Source organism: Aquarana catesbeiana, linkage group LG13 (assembly GCF_042186555.1).
Source record: "Aquarana catesbeiana isolate 2022-GZ linkage group LG13, ASM4218655v1, whole genome shotgun sequence".
In the NCBI taxonomy this organism is placed as follows: domain Eukaryota; kingdom Metazoa; phylum Chordata; class Amphibia; order Anura; family Ranidae; genus Aquarana; species Aquarana catesbeiana.
Genome location: NC_133336.1, coordinates 131,655,671 through 131,671,504, shown reverse-complemented (window position 1 = coordinate 131,671,504; position 15,834 = coordinate 131,655,671). Strand labels below are relative to the sequence as shown.

The following is a 15,834-nucleotide window of genomic DNA, read 5'->3' as shown; positions in this document are numbered from 1 at the left end:
GTAACACCAATAATATAAAATTAACTAGTGAATTTAGTGAAAGCAGTATTCACTTTCTCAATGTCAATATCTATAGACAGGGGAATAAATTGGGCACCTCAGTATACTTTAAGCCAACAGACTCTAATAGTTACTTACCTATTCAGAGTGGACACCACCCTATGTGGTTAAGAAACATCAAAAAGGGACAATTAACCAGAGTGAGGAGAAACTGCACAAAATAGAAGATTTTAACTCGCAAGCTTTGGTGATTAAGAAGAAATTTGTGGAAAAAGGTTATTTGGATCGTATCATTGAGAGTGTTGCCTTAGTTCCGAGAGAAGAATTTCTGAAGGATACAATACATCCTCCAAATATCAATAATCAGGAATGGAGCTTCATATCGGGGTTTCACTACCAATATAAGGAAGTGGAGGAAATCTTCGGAACCCATTGGCACATCTACTTAGGATAGAGGTGCTCAAACCTACATTACCACTTAAACCTGGATTCATCTATATGAAGAGCACCCAGTTATGCAGATAAAATTGTAAAAAAGTTCATAGATCTTTCATGCAAACCCCCCCTCCTTCTGGGATAAAGACTGTTCTACGCATGCAGAAAATGTTGTGCATGCAGAGATGTTAGGACACCAATAAGAGCTCTTGATAGTTTGTGTCTACCTCCAATAACAAAGAATTCAGAATTAAGGAGTTTATTACCTGCAATATGGCATATGTGGTGTATGCACTCCAATGTCCTGGTGGATTAATTTTATATAGGCTGCACAAAAAGACTGCTAAGAATACGGATTGTCAGAACATATAGCCAATATCAAAATAGGTTTTAAGGACCATCATGTGTCATTACACTTTAAAATCCATCACAACCAGGATCCTTCTGGGCTAAAATTCTGGGGTATTGACCAGTTAAAACCCTTCTGGAGAGGTTTCTAATTTAGTGAGAGAAATCTCTAAACGAGAGACTCAATGGATTTTCTTGGTCAATTCTAAAGGGTTAAATGTCGATCTAGACATTAATTGTTTTATTAGTGACTTTTAAACCGACATTTTATATTTTATTACCTTTATTCCCTTTTTACTCCTTTACCTACTTTGCTCTCCTCCTCTTTAAAGTCTTATATTTACTAGTGTTATATTATTATTATATATTATATATATTTTATTCTATTATCTTTTAAAATTATATCTTTGGTGACTTTTTCCTCCCTATACGAATTACGGTTCATAATACATATAAAACAGTATATATCTGGTTCTCTTCCTGTTTTAAAGCATTATATATACTAGGTTTCTCTATTTAATGCAGTTTGCTTTTTTAGATTTATTTTTATATTATCACCTTTTATAAACATACCTTAGGTGATTTTATTTTTCCATTATCAAGTATGGTTCATAATATTTATAATATTGTATCATTATAATCTCATTGATAGATATCTTGCCACCTTTGATTTTTTTTAATACGTCCGCATTGCTCTTTACACTAAAGAATTGGACACAATATTTTATTAATCTATGTGTGTTTAATGCTTCAGCCATTCAGAGCCTGAGTTCAGAGCATTATCACTTTTTAATCTGTCAATTTTATACGCTCATGTTATCAACTACATGTGCTGTTCTTGGTGCTTCCATCCCACCAATTGTTATTATTATGTGTAGGAAAGTGTTTTTATTGAGGCTGCTTTTTTTGTACATTATATTGTATATCTCCACGCTCCTTGAATAGCATTATGCTGCCCGCGTCCAATGAGGCTGCAGTGACTAGCAACCGGTCATCTGTTGCTATGGGCGCTGGATTGGCTAAGGTGCTAAGGGCAGGGAGATTTAAGCCCATTGAGACGCCATGCGGTCACGCCCTCTGTTGAAGTCGGACATGATGAAAATCTGTCAGGGCGTGACCAGCACGACATCCCGGAAGTGACGCTTGCGCTCCACCATCCACTGTCTTCTACCCGCAAGTGATCGCGGTGTCTGCAAGGAAACGCACACTCCCCCCGGGGTGGCCGAACGCGGTGATAGCGCCCTCTGGGTCACCTCTTTATGCTTGTTGATTTCTGTTTTGATGTACATAGTTAGTATGTAAGGGGTCTTCCTGATGTATGTGTCATTTGGTCATGAATAACAGGATTACGCTATGTTCAACTATTCTTGTGTTTTATGATGTGTGTTGGAGCCCACATACCAGTGGATCTTTTTGGTGGTGAGGACCCAGTACAAAGTGGCTGATGACACCTAACTTAAGGCATTCTCATTAGAGGCTTCTGATGAGTTTGACCCCCTGGGGAGTGTGCCTCACGAGGTGGAATACAGAATTTGTTTTCTGGTGGAAGGTGCATGCTAGGGCAACTGTTGTTTAAATACCGATAACGCTTTGAACTTTCCCCACTACCATCTACTACATAGAGACTTACACTGTGGTGTTTGCCACATGTTTATAATACTTTTATATTATCATTTTAATTTTCAGCGCTGTTTTAGTATTTGAATGATCCAGGGACTGAACTGTTTTATTTTTATACTATTGCGTCTATATAATTAAATATAGTGTGTTGACATCTGTGATGCTCTTTTGATGTTACATTTTGAAAGAAGCTGGACACCAGTAGTAAGGAAGATGGCAGAGACCATGTTGGTACACCCTGCACTGCTCAGCGCTAAACCTTTAGGCTTCCAAACTGAAACATCCAAACAGCATCACAAATGTCAATATACTATATTTATTTATATACGCTCACTTTATTGCTAAAATTACCCTGAAATTCAAGACTTAGCTGGGTGTAGTAAGATGTCCGCTGCCGTCTTCTGACTGGAGATGTTCTGTCAGATTAGCAAACCTGGTAGCGGTGGAACGCATGCGCAGCTGATGGAACGCCACTGTCGTTCCCTGATCTGATGGGTTTGCTAATCTGACAGAACACCTGCATCAATGAAAAAACATTTAAATCCAATTAAAAAATGTAAGGGCTGGGAAATGGCTAGATGATGCTGGATGTCTTAAAGCCAGGAAATGAGGCAGGCTCTAATTGGCCTGTGCAGCCTCTAATGCACACTGTAAAAAGCTCACAGTGTACAGTGAAATTAGAGTAAGCAATTTCAGTACAGGTGTGCAACTAAAAAAGGTACACCTGGAGTTCAGCTTTGAGTAAACAGAGTAGAGTTTCTGGCTTAGAACTTAGTTGCCTTCGTTTTTGGATAGCATCATCAGTTCTTTGTCTGATTTCACCTGTAGCCAAGTATGTTCTACATTCTTAAAATCAGAAGGTTGGTATAAAAAAGTAAAAACAGAAACCAATTCTACCAAATAACTAATCATTTCACATGGAGATTCACAGACACAAATTTATACAATTCACAGATCAAACTCAGGTGATTTATTTTTGTCAGAGCAGTTAAGGGTCACAGTGCAGCACATTTTGTTCTTTAATCATTTCATACATTTGCTACATTTGTCCCTAATTTGACTTTGCAATTCAAATAAACAGACTACGACTTACTTCTAAGATTGTTAACAAGATCGCTGTGTGTTTTTCCACTTGATGTCCAAGCCATGGCTCTTGAGAACAGGAGTCCAAACGGTAATGATATTGTGGCCAGCCGTATGAAACTGCTCATGTCACAGGACCAGCGAGATGATCCACAGCCTGCTCTGTCAGTCAGAAAGAACGCATAAGCAGTGTCAGATTACTGAGACTAGAGAAAAGTTCAGTTAAACAAGTGAAGTCCACTGAAAGGCTGAAAAACTGAATCCAAATTATGTGTGCCGATAAGTCGTAAGACTGCTCGGTATTATAATATGACACCAGTGGCCACCATCAACATTTATAATTTTCTTGAAAACCTTTTTAAATCCAGGAAAAAAAATATATATACACACACAATGTAGTAGTCAGCACTCTATAAATACAAGAAATAAACACATTTAAAGCAGAGTTCCAGGTATGATCTTAATTGCATAGTTCAAATAGTCCCACTTGGACCAATGTATACTATACATATCTCATACCTGAGGGACTATTGTGTAAGCTGGAAAATACTGTAGTAGTCAGTGCAACTACAGTGATCCCCACAATCTTCCAGATCCGTGCCAAGCAGTTGCCCTGTTGCATACCGGTCAGATTTAGTAGCTAAATAAGCTTATTTTGCAAAACTAAACTAAGGCCCTCTCCACACAGGGAAGACTCCATTAAAAGTCAGCCTGCTCAGCGCGGAATCTGTCCGCTGAGCAGAAGGATGGCTGCTCCGGATACATACACAGCCCACTCTCCTCTATGGGCGGTTGGATGCAAATGGACCGTCTGTCTGTTTACACTTGACTGCCCTCTGATCCGCTAGACGAATGGGGAAAGTCTGTTTTTAACAGATAGGTTCAGATATCAGGTGTAAATGGACACATGTCCGTTTACATCCCCTTCTCCATAGGAGAAGAATCGAGAGTCTGATCATGTCCGCCTGTGTGAAAGGGGCCTAAGAAAGGAAAGCAGTAAAACATTTGCCTATAAAAACAGATCTTTTGTGTCATGTAGCTATATAGAATTTTTACTGCATTTGGCCAATAGATGGCACTTCGCATTAAAGGAATTTCTCATTTAGTGGTCAAGCTGTATTTTTTTGTTCTGTAGAGAAGTATGGCCACAGCTTTTTTGCCCATACTTCTCTTGGGTCATGGAAGTACACTTGTGCTCTCCTGTGACCCAGAAATAGCCAACAGTGGGCTTAGGCTGGGTTCACACCAGTGCGAATTGGGTGTCCCCACATCCAGTTCACATAACAGGAGAGAGTGTGGCCGCCTTTCTATGACGTCGGTTCACACATCTCCGTGGCGGCCGCGGAGCAGATTTCACAGGTGTCCTGTGCGTCTTTGGCTTAGGTCCGATTTCAGGCAAAAATTTGGCCCGATTCATCCCTGAAACAGAGAACAGGGATGCACCGCACCCCTTCTGTGAGCCGCATCCGCAATAAGTGTGAACCAAGCCTAAAGCCCGCTGTCTGCTGACGTTACAGAGCCGCTATCAGGATTCATCCAGATGCCTGACCAGCAGCTGGCTCAGCCTTTCAGCACACAGCCAAGAGCCTGAGCCATCCACTCCTCCTACCCCATCTCCTGCCTGGTGCTCCAGTGAGTGCTGGAGGCGCAGAGCACAGAGCGGTAATCACACTGCTGCTGGAACAGGCAGATGAGTGGTTTTATTTGTTTTTTTTTACTATTTCCACACTTCTCTTTTCAATCAACCAGCACAGGCAACAGCCTAATAACATTTGTTTTTTGCCCCACTCACACAGAGCAAATATACAGTGGGGACGTAAAGTATTCAGACCCCCTTAAATTTTTCACTCTTTGTTATATTGCAGCCATTTGCTAAAATCATTTAAAGTTCATTTTTTTCCCTCATTAATGTACACACAGCACCCCATATTGACAGAAAAAACACAGAATTTTTTACATTTTTGCAGATTTATTAAAAAGAAAAACTGAAATATCACATGGTCCGAAGTATTCAGCCCCTTTGCTGTGACACTCATATATTTAATTCAGGTGCTGTCCATTTCTTCTGATCATCCCTGAGATGGTTGTACACCATCATTTGAGTCCAGCTGTGTTTGATCATACTGATTGGACTTGATTAGGAAAGCCACACACCTGTCTATAGAAGACCTTACAGCTCACAGTGCATGTCAGAGCAAATGAAAATCATCAGGTCAAAGGAACTGCCTGAAGAGCTCAGAAACAGAATTGTGGCAAGGCACAGATCTGGCCAAGGTTACAAAAAAATTTCTGCTGCACTAAGAGCACATTGGCCTCCATAATCCTTAAATGGAAGACGTTTGGGATGACCAGAACCCTTCCTAGAGCTGGCCGTCCAGCCTAACTGAGCTATTGGGGGAGAAGAGCCTTGGTGAGAGAGGTAATGAAGAACCCAAAGATCACTGTGGCTGAGCTCCAGAGATGCAGTCAGGAGATGGGAGAAAGTTGTAGAAAGTCAACCATCACTACAGCCCTCCACCAGTCGGGGCTTTATGACAGAGTGGCCCGACGGAAGCCTCTCCTCAGTGCAAGACACATGAAAGCCCGCATGGAGTTTGCTAAAAAAAACACCTGAAGGACTTCAAGATGGTGAAAAATAAGATTCTCTGGTCTGATGAGACCAAGATAGAACTTTTTGGCCTTAATTCTAAGTGGTATGTGTGGAGAAAACCAGGCACTGCTCATCACCTGTCCAATACAGTCCCAACTGTGAAGTATCGTGGTGGCAGCATCATGCTGTGGGGGTGTTTTTCAGCTGCAAGGACAGGACGACTGGTTGCAATCGAGGGAAAGATGAATGCGGCCAAGTACAGGGATATCCTGGATGAAAACCTTCTGCAGAGTGCTCAGGACCTCAGACTGGGTCGAAGGTTTACCTTCCAACAAGACAATGACCCTAAGCACACAGCTAAAATAATGAAGGAGTGGCTTCACAACAACTCCATGACTGTTCTCGAATAGCCCAGCCAGAGCCGTGACTTAAACTCAATTGAGCATCTCTGGCTGTCCACCAACGTTTACCATCCAACCTGACAGAACTGGAGAGGATCTGCAAGGAGGAATGGCAGAGGATCCCCAAATCCAGGTGTGAAAAACTTGTTGCATCTTTCCCAAAAAGACTCATAGCTGTATTAGATCAAAAGGGTGCTTCTACTAAATACTGAGCAAAGGGTCTGAATACTTAGGACCATGTGATATTTCAGTTTTTCTTTTTGAGTTCTGGAGGGGCAGAGCACAGAGCGGTAATCACACCGCTGCTGGAACAGGCAGATGAGTGGTTTTATTTGTTTTTTTTACTATTTCCACACTTCTCTTTTAAATCAACCAGCACAGGCAACAGCCTAATAACATTTGGTTTTTGCCCCACTCACACAGAACAAATATACAGTGGGGACAGAAAGTATTCAAACCCCCTTAAATTTTTTACTCTTTGTTATATTGCAGCCATTTGCTAAAATCATTTAAGTTCATTTTTTTTCCTCATTAAATGTACACACAGCACCCCATACTGACAGAAAACCACAGAATTGTTGACATTTTTGCAGATGCATTAAAAAAGAAAAACTGAAATATCACATTGTTGTGAATTCATGAAGAAATACATTTATATTTACTGTCAGAAATGTGAGAGTTGCTTAGGCCTCAAAATATAGATGAACTATGATATTGCTCTCTTGAAACCAGTTAAAACAAGATTGATGAACTAAAAGGTCTTTGTGAGTTCAGATGTGTTACAAGTCTCCAATATATCAACTATTTAAGACTTTTACAAGCATGTATTGTGAGAGAAACTCGCTGGAATAATGGTAGCTCTCGTCACAAAACAAGGAGATATTTACATGGTTTTAGTGGATAAACAAAAGCGACAAACACAGCCATAGGAAAAAAAAGGTTATACAGACTGTTATCACAGAGAAATTACCTCACCTGGCCTAAACCTATTGTGTTCGAGTGAGGAACTGTTTAAATAGCCAACACCTTGGCCAACAAAACCTATTGTGTGAATTTTTAGGAACTGTTTAGGCAAACAAAAGTTATCTCTAAACATCCAGTGGGAATGTTCAACGTCAATCTCAACACGTTAGAAAGAGGTGAATTTTGTGCCAGTCAAAAATATTTTAAAAGTACCTATATGGTTAGCGCAGCGTTTGGCCAACCTGGCCTTTATTCTTTACCTATATGGTTTTTATTAGGGTTGTCCCGATACCGATACTAGTATCGGTATCGGCACCGATACGAGCAGCTGCCCAAGTACTCGGTACTCGGTACCCAAATGCTCCCGATGCTTCCCCCGATACCTTGAGAGTCAGCACTGATCGGTGCATGGGGGAGTTACAAGCTTCTCAGCTTCTCCCCCAGCGGCTTTCAGCTGCTTTAATGACATACAGCGGTGATCGGTGCTTGTAACTCCCCCACACGCGATCACCGCTGACCGTCACCGCATCCTCCATGCCCCCTCCGTTCCTCTGTCCCTCTCCGTTCCGCTGTCCCTCTCTCTTCCTCTGTCCCCCTCCGTTCTGCTGTCCCCCTCCGTTCTGCTGTCTCTCTCTCTCCATGTCCTCCTCCTTCCTTTGTGAATGGACAGAGTCAGCTGACTCTGTCCATTCACATAACTGAAACATTGTAATCTCCTGTGATTACGATGTCTCAGTTTATGAATGGAGAGGAGCCGCTGTCTTCTCTCCATTCATTCTCAGTGCAGCTGAGGCTGCAGAGAAAGGGACTGGGGAATCTCTATCCTCGGTCTCTTTCTCTGTGTCAAGGGGGAGATATCCGGGGTCTGTTAAGACCCCGGATATCTCACCAAAGGCCCCCAACATGGCCGATTTAAAAAAAAAAAAAAAACACATATTGCAATAAATAATAAATATTATTGTAAAAAATAATAAAAATGTAAATAAAAAAAAAAAAAAAAAAAAAAGACACACAGACACCATTCACCCCCCCCCCAAAAAAAAAAAAAAAAAAAAAAAAAACACTGTCACGTGACATTAAAAAAAAGTAATCGGTATGGGCGAGTACTTGAAAAAAAAGTATCGGTCCTAAAAAAGTGGTATCGGGACAACCCTAGTTATTAAAAGTCATTTCAAATTATGTATGATAATGTAGGTCACAGAGATATTATAATTTTAGTATCTGCGGACCCAACAACTTTGGTATAAAGAAAATATATATGAAAGTGTGATTTTATAAGTAGAAGTGTTTTAAGAAACTAATTAGTATTATGAAAAACATATAATTATGATTATAACTATATAAGACTGTAGCCTATGTTTAGATAAAACAAATATTCATTGGATATTATCCAGAATTATACAGGTATCCAGATAATCATTTTTATGTAGTATTGATTAATAAATATAACAACACGTGTCTTTCATAGATAGACCAGTTTTTATAGATATACATTTATAGAGATACATATATATAACCAGTTTATGTAATAGTGATTAATCAAAATTATACTGAGTGTATTTTACATTAGTCCGATTACCAGAATATTTAAAGGTATATATATTCTTCTCACCATTATACACATTATGAAAATAGAACGTATTAACTTAAAAAGATAAACTCAAAACACATGTGAGACACCTGGTGGTTGAAGGTGATATTATTTGAACTCACTAAATTTCCAGGAAGGGTTAATTATTAAGTTTTTCTTAACCAATAGAAAAGAAGCCACACCTTTTGGGCAGAATTTAGTATAATTTTATGATCTTTGTCTGAGATGGTATTTTAGAAGCAAGTAAGATGTCATGATGAGGAGGCTCAGGGGACCCACCCTGACACACACTCAGGGACACACCCTGAGGGGGACACTGGGAGATGCCCATACTCCCAGACAGACTGACATTTATGCACCATGCATAAATACATATTTTGACATTCATGAAGATTCCTGAACCCTGATCCTTGGAACTTGGAGATCGCAAGAAGTAAATCCTCTTTAAGAGTATCCACTTTTGAAAGCTATGGCAGCCATCTTAACTCTGGTAACCAGCAATCCAGACTAGTAGCCATCTTGGAATGGGTAATTATGTCATGTTGATTTTATCTTGTATGTTCTCTCAAATATTGATGTATTGAATATTATACTATTGATAATCGTTCTCCCAAATCAATAACCGCCTTGTAGATTTTTCTCTAAAGATTTGATTTTTGCATTGACAAAACAAACGTCTAATTTATTTCACATTGTTAACCACTTACTTACCTGCAGTATAGTAACGGTTGGACGTGTGAAATACAGACGTTCTGTTTCATTGTCAATTTCACAAGGTTATTGATTCTACCAAGAAGTTATCATGGTGCTATTATGTCAAAGGGACTGTACGCCCATTTTGCAAGTGTTTTTATTGATTTTCAAGACGCTCATGTAACGCAATCAGTATCTTAATTTCATGTAAATATTTGTCAACCAATAAATGTAACTATTTTGTATGATCACGTCTCCGTGAATAAGTTTCATATGCATAGACTGTGTCATATAGATTGATTTTGTATCTTAAAAATATCCTTGTTAAAAAATTACTCAATAATAATTACTGTGCGGGAAACCTGTCCTTAAAAAGCACAACAACATGGTCCTAAGTATTCAGACCCTTTGCTCAGTATTTAGTAGAAGCACCCTTTTGATCTAATACAGCCATGAGTCTTTTTGGGAAAGATGCAACAAGTTTTTCACACCTGGATTTGGGGATCCTCTGCTATTGCTCCTTGCAGATCCTCTCCAGTTCTGTCAGATTGAATGGTAAAAGTTGGTGGACAGCCATTTTTAGGTCTCTCCAGAGATGCTCAATTGAGTTTAAGGGCTCTGGCTGGGCCATTCAAGAACAGTCATGGAGTTGTTGTGAAGCCACTCCTTCGTTATTTTAGCTGTATGCTTAGGGTCATTGTCTTGTTGCAAGGTAAACTTTCGGCCCAGTCTGAGGTCCTGAGCACTCTGGAGAAGGTTTTCATCCAGGACATCTCTGTACTTGGCCGCATTCATCTTTCCCTCGATTGCAATCAGTCGTCCTGTCCCTGCAGCTGAAAAACACCCCCACAGCATGATGCTGCCACCATAATGCTTCACTGTTGGGACTGTATTGGACAGGTGATGAGCAGTACCTGGTTTTCTCCACACATACCACTTAGAATTAAGGCCAAAAAGTTCTATCCTGGTCTCATCAGACCAGAGAATCTTATTTCTCACCATCTTGGAGTCCTTCAGTTGTTTTTTTTAGCAAACTCTATGCGGGCTTTCATGTGTCTTGCACTGAGGAGAGGCTTCCGTCAGGCCACTCTGCCATAAAACCCCGACTGGTGGAGGGCTGCAGTGTTGGTTGACTTTCTACAACTTTCTCCCATCTCCCGAGTGCATCTCTGGAGCTCAGCCACAGTGATCTTTGGGTTCTTCTTTACCTCTCTCACCAAGGCTCCTCTCCCCCGATAGCTCAGTTTGGTGAGACGGCCAGCTCTAGGAAGGGTTCTGGTTGTCCCAAATGTCTTCCATTTAAGGATTATGGAGGCCACTGTGCTCTTAGGAACCCTAAGTGCAGCAGAAATGTTTTTGTAACCTTGGCCAGATCTGTGCCTTGTCACAATTCTGTCTCTGAGCTTTTCAGGCAGTTCCTTTGACCTTATGCTTCTCATTTGCTCTGACATACACTGTGAGCTGTACGGTCTTCTATAGACAGGTGTGTGGCTTTCCTAATCAAGTCCAATCAGTATAATCAAACACAGCTGGACTCAAATGAAGGTGTAGAACCATCTCAAGGATGATCAGAAGAAATGGACAGCACCTGAATTAAATATATGGAGTGTCACAGCAAAGGGGCTGAATACTTAGGACCATGTGATATTTCAGTTTTTCTTTTTTAATAAATCTGCAAAAATGTCAACAATTCTTTGTTTTTCTGTCAATATGGGGTGCTGTGTGTACATTAATGAGGAAAAAAAAAAATTAACTTAAATGATTTTAGCAAATGGCTGCAATATAACAAAGAGTGAAAAATTTAAGGGGGTCTGAATACTTTCCGTCCCCACTGTACATGCATTTTCACTGGAACAATTGCTATGCAATTTTTTTAAATACATCCCTAAAGGCAGTGTACACACGCTTTGATTTTCGGATGTCAATTGTGTTATTACGACAGATCGTCCGCAAATCTTACCGTTAGTACGGTGCTTTCGACAGCCGATTTCACTTTTTTGTCAGACAAAAGCTGGATGTGCAGACTATAAAATTTTTGGCGGATGTGAACTCAATGTCCGATTTTCATTTCATTAGTAAGGATTTCGTACGAAAAAAAAAATCATAAGAGCCAGACTACGCATGCTCAGAAACGAAAGAATACAAACAAATCTATTCAACATGTTACATCACTTCTGACGTTGTATTCTGTCAAATGAAAATTCTTGTATTGTTAGTAACCTCTTCACTTTCGACATGAAACCAGCATACCACAAAAATCTGACATTCTGTTGTCCGAAAATCAAAGCGCGTGTACGAGGCTTAAGTTTCAAGTAAGACCCCATACACACTATTAGATTTTCTGCAGATTTTTGTCTTCAGATTTACCAAAACCATGTAGTGCATAGGCCTGCCTGATTTCATACAAATTGAAACTCTTAAGCCTCGTACACACGCTTTGATTCTCGGACAGCAGAACGTCCGATTTTTGCGGCATGCTGGTCTCATGTCGAAAGTGAAGAGGTTACTCACAATATGAGAATTTTCGCTTGACAGATTACGTCAGAAGTGACGTAATGTGTTGAATAGTTTTGTATGTATTCTTTTGTTTCTGAGCATGCGTAGTCTTACGAAAACCATACTAATGAAACGAAAATCAGACGTTGAGTTGACATCCGACAAAAATGTTATAGTCTGCACATCTAGCTTTTGTCTGACAAAAAAGTGAAATCGGCTGTCAAAAGCACCGTACTAACGGTAAGATTTGAGGACGATCGGTTGTCATAACACAATTGACGTCCGAAAATCAAAGCATGTGTACAGTGCCTTTAGACACATGCCTCGTCTTTAAAAAAATATGTGCTTATCCCAGAGTTAAGCTTTAAAGTGTAAGTTCACCTTTCCCAGTAATGAAAAGATTAACTAACACGCTATATCCTGCCCACCACCCCCTTGGTCCCCTCTTCCATTGTTAGCTGTCACTACCCACACAGCTGGGCGATTTGAAAGCTGTGCTCTTCTTTCTTTAGGGCTTCTGGGACGGATCAGATCACTGGCTGCATGGGCAGTCACAGCTAATCACCCATGATAGTAAGCACAGTGGGAAACAGGGTGATGGGGGTTAGGCTATAGGGTGTTAGTTTACCTTTTCATTTTTTGTGAAAATGTGAACTTACACTTAAACCTAGCTACAGGAAGAAATAATACAGGAGGGTGCAATCAAGACCACTTGTAGCCTTTGTGCTTAATATCAAGAAACTAAGCAGCCTGGATAGTTCTACAGAAAAACCTATGGTAGGAAAATATTCAAGTATAATATATATTTAACAGAATAAAAACCACAGCCTTCTATTGTGTTCATATTTTAGTGCATCCCAAGAGGGCTAGCATCCTTGACAAAGGTTATTTTTTTAAAGGACACTGAAATACCAGGTGATATCAATACAGAAAATGCACACATTTTATCCGGTCCTCTCTCATGCTGGAGACACAATTATAAGATTACCTTATGACAGGCAAGGGAACAGCATCATTCAGAATGGCTGCAATGTCTTCTGAAGGCTCACTTCACACTAAGAAACATTCAGCAATGGCTCAAGAGACACATGCACATAAACAAGCCCTGCACATCCTCTTGGGCCCTGACACTCAGTAGGCTCTCTTATTATGATTTCCACAGCATTCTCAAAGTTATACTATGTGACCTTTATTTAGAGATTAATAAAAGAGGGAAACAAATGTAATTTATTTGAGTGGAACAGATTTCTGTTATTAAGAGGAGTTGTAAGTATATTACAGTAAATCTGCAAACACTTGCATTTCATTATGACCCATGGGGTTGTTTACAATTGGTAGTTTTAAATGTTAACGGGTGTTATAAAAGATCCTATTAATGCCCTGCTTATGTTTAAAATGGTTGCTGCAGTTATGGTGGCATGTTTTACTGTTAACTCTCCCTTGAGCAGCAGCAGTGTTCTCCAGCTGCTAAGCAGAAGAATGGAAAGGAAAGATAAGTGCACAAGGACATAGATCCTTTATAATGGAACTCAAGTAGAGCCACCAACCCTAGCTAATGGCTTTTCCATGGCAAAAACCTAGAATAAACACATGTGTTTACTGAATCTTTTCACTGCCTTTAAACATGTAATTTGTTGTATGCATACGGTGTGTTATTTTCTAAGCCTTTTTTTATTTTTGTGATTATACTGACACAGAAGTTAGTGAAAAGAGTGAGCTAGTTAGAGGCATTATGGAAAGACAGAATGGTCTAAACTACAGCTTGAAGCAAAGTCAATGCCTGCTTACTGCATGCCCCCTACATAGAGAGAAAAAGGCATTGTTTTGTCACCAAAGAACCCCTGTGTGATGCCAATGTTTGGGCACCTCAATCAATTACTGGCCAAAAAACATACCCTTTCACTTTGTATCAAGACACCTAGATGTGAGCTGTGTCCAAGTGACACCTGGAGGGGTCCCAGCATCCATCCGCCCCCAATATAAATGGGCTAAGTCCCAAACAACCAATGTGTGCACAGACCACACAAATTGTATGTCCCCCAATGTGCATACTACAACAAGCCAAAGTGTTCCACATAGTCCTTCCCACTTTTCATTATCCATGTAAAATTAAATTTTCACTCAACATGGAAACTTTCTTTTTCTTTTTATGGGACACTATTTTGTAGCTAGCATTTTAAGATAGCAGACTATGAAAATTCTTTACATAAATAGAAGTTGGAGGATAAGAAGATAATTATTTTACTACACAGAAAAATATATTATACAGTCTAAACAAGTATAAGAAAAACATTACAGCTGCCACAGGAATCATGCAGAGCAATTCTGGCCAACTCACTTGATATAGGGGGCCTCAAGGGAGACCCCTGACATGACCAAAGGGTTACACATTATAGAGATCAGCCATGATTCTGAGGTTCGCAGCTTCTCTCTCTTTTATAAACGGACACCTATGCGTATGTAATGCTAGAGAGAAAATTTGCAGAGTACAAACATATTTCAGAAGATGGTCAGGGACGGTAGACCTGCTACAGGAGCAAGCTGTAATAAGAAATTCTCAGAGATTGGGGACATGTTAGAAGAAACTGCTACACCCAGACACTGCTGTTAAAATCCCCTTACAAGTCATTACTCACACCACATTGTATATCCCTCTCTGCAAGTTCATCTCACTTAAAAGGACTTTGCATTCAGAGGATCAGCTACAGCAACACATTTTGGGGGAAAAAGCCCCCCCCTTCAGAGCTTGAGAAGTCAATGTTTATAAAATCACAACAGAATGCACATGGGGCCCTATGTTAAAGTGGTTGTAGAGGTAAAAGATTGATTTTTACTTCAAGACATATATGGGCGACTCAGGGCTTCGTCATTTCAAGACTTCTGCCAGCTTTAAGTCCATAGCAGACATGGCTGAACCGCCGCTTCCACTGTGGCAATTCAGATACTTTCTTACCCAATCATTAAAGGTCACCAGCCCCCCCTGTTACGCCCACCTCCTTTGAACAATTACCATGTGTCTCGACTCTTCACCTGTCATGGCTTGTCCATCTCATAGAGGCTCTTATCGCACCCTCCTGATCAATACATCACACCATACCTAAGGTGCTGGGAACAAGACCTAAATAACACTTTATCAGACCAGCAACAGCTACGGATTTCATTGCTCGCACATTAGTCTTCTATCTCAAGTAGAATTGAGGAGACAAGCTTATCCTCTGGTACAGGGTTCCACAAACTTTGCACAAACTATTCCCACAGCACTCAAACCTCTGCTGGAGATGCCAGCAGCATGTAGGATCCCTCCTGTATATTTTTTGAGACTGTCCTGCCCTACGCTCCTTTTGGGATAAGTTCAAGAGATCATATTCTAACTGACTGGTGTTAGGCTTGGAAACGACCCTGCTGCTCTCCTCCTCCGCTTGACCCCAATGTCCTTCAAGTGCTATAAAAAGGCCCTTCTAAGACATCTCCTCAATACAGCAAAGGCCTGCATTCCACTATGTTGGAAACAGACCTCCCCTCCCCATCTTGGCCTCTGGATAAGTAAAGTCGATTAAATCAGAACCATGGAAAACCTGTTGGCAGATGCTAACCACACTGAGAAACAGCTCGAC

The 15,834-nt window shown here is 40.3% G+C and overlaps 1 protein-coding gene across 4 annotated transcripts in view; it reads right to left on the bottom strand.

Annotated features, from left to right (window-relative positions):
- The window catches only part of LOC141117163 (protein-L-isoaspartate(D-aspartate) O-methyltransferase-like), a 243,299-nt gene that overhangs the window by 210,701 nt on the left and 16,764 nt on the right, over positions 1 to 15,834 (bottom strand). For 2 of the 4 annotated variants that reach the window (XM_073609834.1, XM_073609837.1), the window contains exon 2: positions 3,497 to 3,648. The exons of 1 other annotated variant lie outside the window; for it this stretch is intronic. In XM_073609834.1, the coding sequence (XP_073465935.1) occupies positions 3,497 to 3,648 (152 nt within the window). The remainder of the gene's footprint in view (positions 1 to 3,496; positions 3,649 to 15,834) is intronic. One more of the 4 variants, XM_073609835.1, reaches the window with a different exon arrangement.